The sequence below is a fragment of the Tubulanus polymorphus genome, chromosome 9 (assembly GCF_964204645.1).
Source record: "Tubulanus polymorphus chromosome 9, tnTubPoly1.2, whole genome shotgun sequence".
NCBI lineage: Eukaryota > Metazoa > Nemertea > Palaeonemertea > Tubulaniformes > Tubulanidae > Tubulanus > Tubulanus polymorphus.
Genome location: NC_134033.1, coordinates 3,480,339 through 3,491,874, shown reverse-complemented (window position 1 = coordinate 3,491,874; position 11,536 = coordinate 3,480,339). Strand labels below are relative to the sequence as shown.

The following is an 11,536-nucleotide window of genomic DNA, read 5'->3' as shown; positions in this document are numbered from 1 at the left end:
TCTTTTAAAGAAATGAAAATAAACACCTGTCTGTCGGGTCATTTTCATGGATTTTGAAAATGAGAAAATTTTAGGCGATATTCAGAAATCTCATCCGTTCCTAAACCATCTATCTCTATTTGATGTATCACCCGATAGTGACGACAGTATACTCGGAGAGCTGACGAAGATGATTCCTGAGTTGAAAAGCAGGAATAATCTTTGTCAAAATGCCGCGGTTGACTGTATTATTGATAAATGTGCTTTCAGAAGCTGATGGCGACGCGTTTGTTCGGTCTATCATCAGATGCGGTAAATGAGCTGCAAGAAGTCGGTATTATAAGCTATCTTGATAGAGCGAAACAACACAATGCCATCTTCCGACAACTTAAAAGCGTCTCATCGCTTTGTAGGTTGTTCCTCGCTTACGGAAAGAGCCTATGGTTACGCAAGGCGATATCGATATATTCGTCGAATTAATCATCGAACTAATCGAAAATATTCCGCACCTATCCGACCTGTATATCCGTTACATAGGAAGCAACCAGACCGCGATGAAATATTGGGGTGTTCGAACTTCGCTGAATCACTGAATCACTGAACACTAAGACGGGTAGGGTTCAGGCGCAATTGGCGGCCATCTTAGTATCATACGTCCCGCTCATGAAGTACAGGGATTGAATATGTTCCTTGCCACCATGCCACCAGGGGGAATTAAATAGTGAATCATATAAAATTTGCCTATTTGGAGTTAGGGCTGTTAATAAGCCAAAAAATGATACCTGAAATTTTGCAATTGTTTCACGGCTCTGCTAAGCTTAAAACTTGACCCGGCCGGCCGTCTATCTACCCTGTCCATCTTTTAGAATCTTGATCTACCATAACAGACCCGGCAGCTATAGAAAGTAACTGATTACAAATTACCGGATTAAATTTTACAAAAATTACCCAACCGCTGCGGAGAAACGAAGTACCGTATAATCTTTGTTTAGCCTGAATGAATATTTCACCATTTGTTGTTGAGTTGACAGGAATAGTTATTTAATTACTCGACAAGGCTCCCCTGGCGTCTCATATCTCCAGTAGTTCGTCGCGCTGTTTCGTCCAAATCGTAGCAAGTTTGACATTTATACCTTTCGCCTCTCAGGGCAGCTTTCTGCCGGAGAAGCGCATCGCCTAACAGGGCAGCTCTGCAGATTGTTTAGAACGGCTCTTCTCGGTGGCAGCACCGTACGACACGCATGATTCGTATTCCTAAACTATTCCGCTACAAACGTCGAAAATCGGGTTAAAAACCAATGTTTTGTGTTTTTCAATGCGAAAAATCTACTCATTTCATTATTGCATATCATTTCATCTGAATTCGCCCGTATTTTCCATTGCCAATTTGTGAAATTGTTGAGAAATGCGATTGCGCCGAGTGTTTTTCAATAAAAGTCAAATTCTGAATCAACTTACTTTATTGCGACCAGAGCTGCCAAATTGTTCCTGATTTTCAGTATTTGTTACTATTTTTTAACGAGATATACTGCTTTTTTTGAAGTTTCATACGTACAGGAATATGAAAGATGTTCCTGTCGGATGGTCTTACTGTTGATTACTGATTAATTTTTCTTGCATACTTATATTTCAATGTTTATTTACTGAAAAATCTCAATTTGTTACGGTTGGCAGCCCTGTGCTACATGTGTTATCAATGCAGAGTGAACATTTTGAAATGAATGATGACATCTAAAAGGGAACGAGGCTCCAAAGTAAGTCTATCATAAATATGTGCGTCTCAGTGTCACACACCAATAATTGGCATCCCCAAAATCTGAACCAGCGCGTCTTTGCCGAACGATAGATGGATTTATTAACTTCTTGTCACCCTACCTACAGGCTCTGAATCTAACTCTTGTGTCCGGTTATTTTCAATCTAGAAATCCTAACTTGTTTAGATTAGATGATTTGAAGTCGGTATTTTGCCAATGGCTTCAAAACATCGAACAGATATCTAAACCTTCGCTGATCTGTTTGAGTTTTAAATGCGTCGATTCATTGTCATCAAACAGTAAAGTTTGAAATTTTCAAATCAAAGATGGACCCGCCCTCCACTTCAATCGATTATCTCATTTCGTTGATCATGTTTAAACAGATTTATTTATGTATTGTACTTAGGCCGGTTTTATAGACTAGTATTAACTTTAACCCGGGGGCTAATTTAATTCATTTTCAATTGATTTAACCCCCGGGTTAAAGGTAATACCAGTCTATAAAACCGGGCCCTGGTGTGTTCTAAAATCTCTGCATTTTTCGCAGGGTTGAATTTTTAAACAATAGTTCTCTAAACCAACCACAGTTTGTACAAACATTTATATTTTACATACTTTATCTGGGTTTCAGTTCATACAAGCCTTTTTTTCTGAAACCACATTCTAGTTTTATATTACAACATTTCGTATTGATTGTCATATTGTACACATTAATGCTAGTTTTTCTGAAATGAATAAATGAATGGATAAAACGGTATATCGGGGATGTTTAACTATGTATATGTGTCGAAGTGTACATTGAGAAAACCTGGCGGTAGCCGGGCTTTGCGGTAAATGGGAGGGCGGTATATCGGGGGTGTTTTACTATGTACAGTGGCATCTCGTTATAACGGACTCGGACACGACGATTCATCGGATATAATAACAAATATAGAATTTCGTCCCAAGAATGAAAATCCGATTAATTTCATACTGGATATAACGAACTATCGGTTACAACGAACGTATTTCTGGTCTAATGAAGTTCGCTGTAACGAGTTTCCACTGTATTTGTATAGAGATGTTCATTAAGAAACCGTGACGGTAGGCGGGGATGCGGTATATCGGGGGTTGACTGTGTTGGCGTAGAAACCCTGAATGAGTATTTTGCTTGATTTCTTAGTCAATCATATCATAAGTAATACATGTACGTAGATACAAAGGTATTTCTGGAGTTATTTCTGGAGATATTTTTGTCGAAATAATGAATTACTTTCCAAAAAAATTGTTCTTGTTTGTGTTTTAGATCACAGTTAAAAGAAGAGGAATTCTCGGTGATCCGCGAAATGGAAAAATGCTGCGCGAAAATCGCCGAGAGAAGAGCGACGTCGATTTGCTGTCCCGGGTTTTTTCAAGAACGAATTCGGCATATAATGTCTTAACATTTTCAAATCAATAATGGGCGTGTTAAAATCGAAATTTCACAATACTTCCACTACATTTCCGGCACTCCCGTTCGAGAAATCCAAAACGGATATTTTCATCCCGCACAAAAAGTACCGGCCATTTCCGGTCGAATTGCGCAGCGAACCGCGAACTATTTGTAGCACATTCAGCGCGATGCCTCGCACAACCGGTCGGAGACCAGGTAACTACTGACTCTGACTTATCGCATTCATATATAAAATCTTTTAATAAGAATACTGATATAGAGGTCCTAGCTCAGAAGTAAGAACTACGGTTAATAGTTGGAAAATGTAATTTTATTGTAGTACTCAAAGTGAGAGCTGAGTGTAAGTGACCACGAGTCAGAGAAAAGAGAGAGAGAGCGACGTGTGTCTCCGGGTTTTATACCCATGAGGACCACGTCATCAGGAGTGTTAAAACAATAGCCAGAAGGCTAGACATATTATCATTATTATCAGTACTGACCATATGACCAGCACACAGGACTTTGATTGATCAGGTCATTTGTCCTGAGCACTCGTCTTACGGAACAGTACTGCCTGTAAATTACATGTATTACTAACATACATTCTATATATCAATACCGCTGTCTTCTGGATATTCTGCTGGCAAATGCGTCGATAGAAATTACAATATTGAATCACAACGAATGGGTCGATGTTGAAATTGATGATTTGATTCCAGTAAACTGGTTCATGGAATACGGGATTCAGGAACCACTGGAGAATTTTTTGTGGCTCGTCGACTGCGAGTTTATTCCGTGTTCAGACGTTGAACTGGTAGGTTGCGGAGGTATTTCCACGATTCGATCAATCTCACCGCGGCTGATGACTCCTGAAGGATTCGTCGTTAAATGGCATCTCGCATCGACTACAGGTAATATGGCTACCTCATAACTCCCCCCCTATGACATCATCACGATATCTACCCTTCCCATGGATGCCTCTGTGAGCTCCCATATGACATCATTAAATACCGTAATCACCTAGACCTTTCCAATGGCTTCTTCCATAACTCCCCTATGACATCATTACGATATCGACCCTTCCCCAGACTCTGCGAGTTCCCCTATGACATCATTAATTACCGTGGTAATGACCGTGGTAATGACCTAGACCTTTCTAATGGCTTTTTCCATAACTCCCCCTATGACATCATCACGATATCTACCCTTCCCCAGACTCTGCGAGTTCCCCTATGACATCATTAAATACCGTGGTAATGACCTAGACCTTTCCAATGGCTTCTTCCATAACTCCCCCTATGACATCATTAAGATATCGACCCTTCCCCAGACTCTGCGAGTTCCCCTATGACATCATTAATTACCGTGGTAATGACCTAGATTTTTCTAATGGCCTTTTCCATAACTCCCCCTATGACATCATCACGATATTGACCCTTCCCCATGGCTGCCTCTGCGAGTTCCTATATGACATCATTAATTACCGTGGTAATGACCTATAGACCTTTCTAATGGCTTCTTTCATAACTCCCCCTATGACATCATTAAGATATCTACCCTTCCCCAGACTCTGCGAGTTCCCATATGACATCATTAATTACCGTGGTAATCGCCTAGACCTTTCCAATGGCTTTTTCCATAACTCCCCCTATGACATCATCTTATCGTATACAGTAGATTTCGGAACTATTTTTATTATGACTACAGGTTGCCGAATAGACTGGTACCGCTCTAGCCGGAAACTACTGAATAAACCCTTCTAGGAGCACGGTTACTCCCGGAATATCACCCATTGACATCACTGATAAACTATGGTTGCTGCCAAAAAATCACCCTTAGACATCATAAATAATACGGTTGCTTCCATAAATCACCCTATCACGTCGTAAACCAATAAACCGATAGAAAATCATAGGCGTCCCCAGAGGGGTGTGGGGGTTACCCCCTTTCGAGATTTACTTCTTAAATTACTCTGTTATCAATGTACAAGATTTTTCTTGCCAATTTAACTTGTCTTTTACCTCTTAGTGATAAATTTAGAGCCTGAAAAAACGTCTCTAAAACCCACCAAACACCCGACATTGTGCTTGGATACTGGATTGATGCCCCCTATGAAAATTCCTGGGAACGCCTATGAAAATTGCGATGAAAATGTGTTCTATTTTTTTCTCTACAGCGTATCGCATTTATCCGGGAACTAGTAGTGCCGAATACTTCCCGCAGCCCCGAATTCGCCCTCATCCCAACGGCAAATACGTCTGCTTCGTCGACGGCTGTAAGATCTACGTTCAGGATATTGAAACGGGCGCGTTCAATGAGCGAGAACGTCTTAAATTCGATACCAGCTACTACATCAGTGCGCACTGCTGCGGCGCCGTGTCACCGAACGGCGCATACCTCGCGTTCATCGCTCGCTTCGGCGATGAATTCGAACTCTCGGTCATCGAGACACGCGCGTTCCGAGTCGTCGGTCGCGTGCGATACAGCGACATCGGTCGCGACGAGTACGTAGGCGGCGAGTGTAAGTGGTCGCCGGATAGTCAGTTCATCGCCATCGCCATGTCGAACGGTGACATATCTCTCGTCGACTGTCGTGATAAAAAACGCCCCGAGCCGTTTTTGAACGTCGTCGATGATTTCGAAAAATTCGGCAGTCGAATTTCGAACCCGCGAGCGTTCGACTTCGACCCGAAATCGGCGCATTCGGTGTTGGCGTTCGCGACGCGCGGCAACGCCAGTAAACTCCACGTTTACGATGTCGACGAGAAAGCGGTCGTTCGGTCGACGGTGTTGACGACAAACGAACACGAAGCGGACGACGAAGACGATTTCTTTTTATTTTACGGCCGAAACTGTCCGTTACGATACAGTCGCAGCGGAGATGTAATCGCCGTCACGCTCGGATTGCGAATTCAGATTTTAAACGCGAATGATCTACGAGTGATTTATATCCTGGACGGTATCGCGCAGGATAACGGCGGCTACGTTCGACAGCTGGCGACAGGGAAATACCCATTTACCATACATGTTTCGTTCAGCCGATTCGACGAGTACCTGGCGGTTTCGTCGACGGACGGGTTCATACGCGTTTGGCAGTTGGACGCGGATTTGAATTTGCAGGATTTGTGTCGTAAGGTGATCCTGGCGAGCACGTATTGCGATCGAGTGAAATTTTTACCGATACCCGATCGTTTGAAGTTTTATCTTCTGCAAATACCGGACTGGGCGGCGTCCTGCGACGCTGAAGCTTATGTATGAGATGTGATATATTTGATTATCCCGAAGAGTACAATGCGCTACCGGTACCGCCAACTGGTAGATGATTCCGTGGTGGTGTACCAGGTGTCGCTAGTAGTAGTTTCCGGTAGTTAGTTTCCCTGTCTGCCCTGGTCGTTCGTGTCAATCAGCCAAGATGTTCAAGGCATGTTGAAGACTTAAAGATATTTCTGACAATGTTCCATTCAGTGAGAGTGCTACATGTAGTAATGATTCCTCGGTTCTGGTGTTCAGTGAATGCCCGCAAACGTCTTTATGACACATATTTGGCTGGGTATCTTAGGTCTAAAGAAAACAAAGAGAAGGGTTGCTTCCAAATATCATCAAAAATAAAAATGTTGCATGCCTGGTCACTATTTCCAAAAATGTGTTTCTTTTAAAGAAATAAAAAAATAAACACCTGCCTGCCGGGTAATTTTCATTTATCAACCGCGTCGTATCAGACAATGTACGGGGTTCACACGGACATTATATCATACTGGTTTTTTACTCTTATCTATCGATGATAAAATATTTGTCACTGATATGCGCATTTAATAGTTGGTGACTCATTGAGCAGTACACATATTGAGTGGTACACTTATTTAGCAGTAGTTTCTGTGCTTAAAGTACACGTTTGATGCAGTATATATTCATCTTACAGATTTATCATATCATCAGGTATGTTGTTTAGAATTGTTTAGCGTTCGTTTCGACCAGACGGCCGGTAGACAGTTTGTAATCTGTAAACCTGATAGAAGCGACCGGTAGAGAGTTTGTAATCTGTAAACCCGATAGAAAGGGCCGGTAGAGAGTTTGTAATCTGTAAACCCGATAGAAAGGGCCGGTAGAGAGTTTGTAATCTGTAAACCTGATAGAAGCGGCCGGTAGAGAGTTTGTAATCTGTAAACCTGATAGAAGTGGCCGGTAGAGAGTTTGTAATGAAATGAATTCTAAATTCTGTTTTTCAGTACATCTACTATGGCGCAGAGTAATCCGGAAATAAATGCAGAAAATTCTGAAATAGTTCAAATCGGTGACAAGATGGCGGAGAGTAATCCAGGAATAAATGTAGAAAATGCTGAAATAGCTCAAATCGGTGCGACTAATACAATAAATTATACAAGAATAAATCAGTGCTGCCACCAAGATAAGCAAGGCATCGACAGACCTCCTCAGAATCTAGGTAATTATAGATTTCATGCATTTAAATTTTGGGCTCAGTTTCACGGATCTGAATCGAGTCCGAATGTCATCTTAAATCATGAGACTGGTCTCTGACGCAATTGAGATTACTTGTCTCTCAATATTCTGAAGTCCAAAATGAACCCACCCGATTCTTTTCAACATTAAAAGGAACATCTTTTAGATTTAACCTGCAATGTAGCCTATGATTGTTTTCTTTGAATTTGAAAAATGAAATATGAAATCAGCATTTATCTGAAGTCGTAAATTCATTTCATTTTACAGATGTTACTCAAGTTCGGGAGTGTCTGGAAGAAACGTACAAACAAATGATCGATGTTGAATATTACAGAGAGGTTTGGTGGAGCGATAAATTCATCAATTTCCACGACTTCTTCACCAGAGAACACGTGAAAATTCGACCCCGAAAACGAAATCCGCTGAGCTATGAAGAAAGTGAGGAACAGTCAGTGATTTTACCCGATGATTTCAAGGAGCTTTTCGCTTATGATCAGCGCGCTATGAAACGCGTGTGCCTCGTAGGTGAGCCCGGTATGGGTAAAACTACACAAATAATCAATCTGGTTTTAAGCTGGACGAGCTCACCGACGAAGTTTCTAAAGGAGTTTCCTATGTTGTTTTATATACCGTTAAATGATCTTCCCGCTGATAACGCGTGTATTTATAAGTACATTTTCGAAAATCTTATAAATCAAGAAATTAAAAAGAATCTGACGGTTGATAGTTTTAAGAGATTCGTACGGGAAAATGCAGAAAAAGCGATGTTCTTTCTAGACGGCTTCGATGAGTTGAAACACGATGAAGCGAAGAAACGTGTCATACGCGTCACCAATGAATTACCAAAAGTGCATATCGTCATAACAACGCGCGAGTCCGGGGGCAGCATGATCGTCACCAATCCAAGATTTACCATTGCATCGATATCCGGCTTCAAAACGGAAGAAGTCATCGATATAATGAAGAGGAAATTCCCCCAGCGCGATGCGGATGAGCTATTCGACCTACTTAGAAGTAAAGCGTCACCTTTATTTCAAAGTATCTACTACAACCCGTTGATACTATACATGTTTTGTTTTCTCTACATGGACAAGGACGAAATTACGATACCATCAAAACTCACCGATATCTACATCGATTTGACATGTTTTCTGATCAGTAAACGCGATGGCATCGACTTGTCGTCGGAATGTTTTTTTCGCGATATCGAATATTCCGAGACGTTTAAGGAAATTTGTCTAGTTGCGTACGAGACGCTCATCGCGCGTCAAAACAGCTTCAGCGAAAATCGTCTCAAACCCGACGAATCGAAGATGACGGCTTTGACGTGCAAAGAGATGTCGCCGCGACAGAAATCAGACCGCTCCGTCCAGCTACGGTTCATACACAAATCTGTGCAAGAATTTATGGCGGCGGTACACTCAGTAGTACAATTCAACGAAAGTGGTGAAACACCCTGGAAAAAATGCTCGTTTGATAAACTGCCGGAAGAACTTGAACAATATGGTGAATTATACCCGAGATTCATGGCAGGGCTGCTGCATCGTTACAAGCATAACCGCGGCCTCGGTGAACTTTTCAAGACTTTGATAGATAGAAATTTGAAAGCAGTCACAATCGATGAACTAAATCACGTGGAAATGTTTAACCGTCGAAGTAGTTTCCTAATGTCGGTCATTCCCGATTACGAACGCTTCATCGAACTCCGATCCGAAAGCTACGTATTATCTTATGAGTTATCGATCTACCTGCATGAAGCCGACTGGCCGGACGACGCAATCGCGGAAATAGTTCACAATATCGGAAAAATGTTGATCGTACGTTCATTAATGAGGTTTGAAATTAACACCCTGGCAAAAATACTCGAACACAAACAATGCCCGACCGAGGTAGTTTATTTAAGGGATCCTCTTTTCGAACTGAAACCCGGCGGAATATTCGACGACGAATATTCTACATTGGCAACAGCCATGGCGAGTAACACTTGTCTTCAGGGTATGATAGCCAAGACAGACACGAATATCCCATCGCCAATAGACAAGCATAATCCGTACTTGACTTTGTGTCAGAAGAGCAATAGCATGAACTGGTTTGTGTGCCTAGATGGACACGACATTTTTGGTACCCCCGATATTATATACTACAAGAAACTCGAGCGCGAATGGATAAGAATGAGTCGAGTGATTACACCCGATGATGAAGATCAGCTGATCAGTCGTGTTACCTCAACACAACATAGACAGGAAATTCTATTTATCGAAAATGCGACTCTAAGTGCGAAACTTTTAGGCGATATTCAGAAATCTCATCCGTTCCTAAATCATCTATCTCTATTTGACGTATCACCCGATAGTGACGACAGTATACTCGGAGAGCTGACGAATATGATTCCCAAGTTGAAAAGCATTCACATTTTGGACAAAGTGATGTTCGATGAAAATTTGACCGGGAAAGAATTGGACCTTTTTAACGCAGCGTTAAAATCTTCGGCGATCGAAACGATACAGCTCGATCTGGTCAAATTAACGACGAATCAGTCGATAGAAATCAGTGATAGCGTCGGCTCGATGCCGAAACTGAAGCATCTTACTTGTCACGCAACTAGTAATTTGCAAATAGGCCGCGTTCTAGGTCAAATGCCGCGGTTGACTGTATTATTGATAGATTTGCTTTCAGAAGCTGATGGCGACGCGCTTGTTCGGTATCTATCATCAGACGCGGTAAATGAGCTGCGAGAAGTCGGTATTATAAGCTATCTTGATAGAGCGGAACAGTGTAACGCCATCGTCCGACAACTTAAAAGCGTCTCATCGCTTCGTAGGTTAGAGTTCCTCGCTTACGGAAAGAGCCTGGTTACGCAAGGCGATATCGATATATTCGTCGAATTAATCGAAAATCGTCCGCACCTATCCGACTTGTATATCCGTTACATAGGCAGCGACCAGACTGCGATGAAATATTGCATCAGGTCAGAAATTAAGAAAATCAATAAAAGAGTGAGAATAGATATATAGACAGAACAGAACAGCGCTGACGTCAATCTTCATTCATCAAGAGCTGGAAATAAAAAACCGGTCGTAAACTAACCATATTTGACATCCTCCCCCGGCAGGGATTCGAACCTGATGGCATCGAGATTGCCACGGCACGAAACCCTGCCACAATCGACCGTGTGCGCAGATACATGCGCAGTTCAGATGATGTGATTTTTAGCCAATCAGAAATCCCGTTTTATTTTAGCCCGGGTTTTCCCATTTATGGTTCCTCCTTGTAATTTGCCTCAACGATTATACAACGAGCAATCTGATTGGTGCCGCCAGTTTTCGTTCGGATAGTGCGCATGTAACTGCGCACATGGTCGTCTATGGCAGGGGTTCGTGCCGTGTCTGAGTGTAGCGATGCCATCAGGTTCGAGTCCCTGCAGATGGAGTATGCATATTTGATAGCAGGATCAACTGCCATACTTTTTTAATTCTTTTTTATTATATTCTGTAAACCGATGCATTTTATGATAATGATAATGATGATAATAATAATGATTGTTATTATTATTTAATTTGTATATAGTGAAACAATGTTCAACGGCGCTGTTGATACATGTAGTTCGCACCTTTGAAAAGGTCAGTTTTATATATTTGCATCTGAAAGACAGAACCGATGTCTCTGAAAACAGAGTGGTGACGGTGGTAGAGAGTTCCTGATTTGATGTGTTATTGCTAAAAATGAACACAAAGTCCCCACATACAGAATATCTAAGATATTTAGTTTTGGTAAATTCGTACCCAGATGATAGATCTAGTTTCTGTATTTCAGGTATTTTGATCAAATTAAAGGATTTTCGAGAACATTTGAAAGAATTTTTAGAAGGAATCGCACCATTATGAGTTGAAGGGACCGTGTCACTGGTATCGGCCATCTTGGACCGTTTCGTACG

General features: G+C 41.7%; 1 protein-coding gene across 3 annotated transcripts; it reads left to right on the top strand.

Annotated features, from left to right (window-relative positions):
* The first annotated feature begins 1,209 nt into the window (after nt 1–1,209).
* LOC141911268 (uncharacterized) lies at nt 1,210–11,118 on the top strand. Of its 3 annotated transcripts, XM_074802261.1 has the most exons (4): nt 1,210–1,733; nt 3,019–3,360; nt 3,864–4,055; nt 5,321–7,040. In XM_074802261.1, the coding sequence occupies exons 2-4, from the start codon at nt 3,171–3,173 to the stop codon at nt 6,400–6,402; spliced, it is 1,464 nt and encodes a 487-aa protein (XP_074658362.1). In that variant the 5' UTR covers nt 1,210–1,733; nt 3,019–3,170; the 3' UTR covers nt 6,403–7,040. The 3 variants fall into 3 exon arrangements, with proteins under 3 accessions (XP_074658362.1, XP_074658361.1, XP_074658359.1); XM_074802260.1 differs by lacking the exons at nt 1,210–1,733; nt 3,864–4,055; nt 5,321–7,040 and adding exons at nt 7,371–7,585; nt 7,870–11,118 and having other exon boundaries at nt 3,277–3,360; XM_074802258.1 differs by lacking the exons at nt 1,210–1,733; nt 3,019–3,360; nt 3,864–4,055 and adding exons at nt 7,371–7,585; nt 7,870–11,118 and having other exon boundaries at nt 6,413–7,080.
* The last annotated feature ends 418 nt before the right edge of the window (nt 11,119–11,536 follow it).

Excerpts from the sequence above, each read along its gene's own strand:
- LOC141911268 (XM_074802258.1), top strand. The coding sequence starts at position 7,040 with ATGCAGTATATATTCATCTTACAGATTTATCATATCATCAG. Across the intron at positions 7,081-7,370 it reads CAGATTTATCATATCATCAG|TACATCTACTATGGCGCAGA; the intron begins GTATGTTGTTTA and ends TCTGTTTTTCAG. Across the intron at positions 7,586-7,869 it reads CAGACCTCCTCAGAATCTAG|ATGTTACTCAAGTTCGGGAG; the intron begins GTAATTATAGAT and ends TTCATTTTACAG.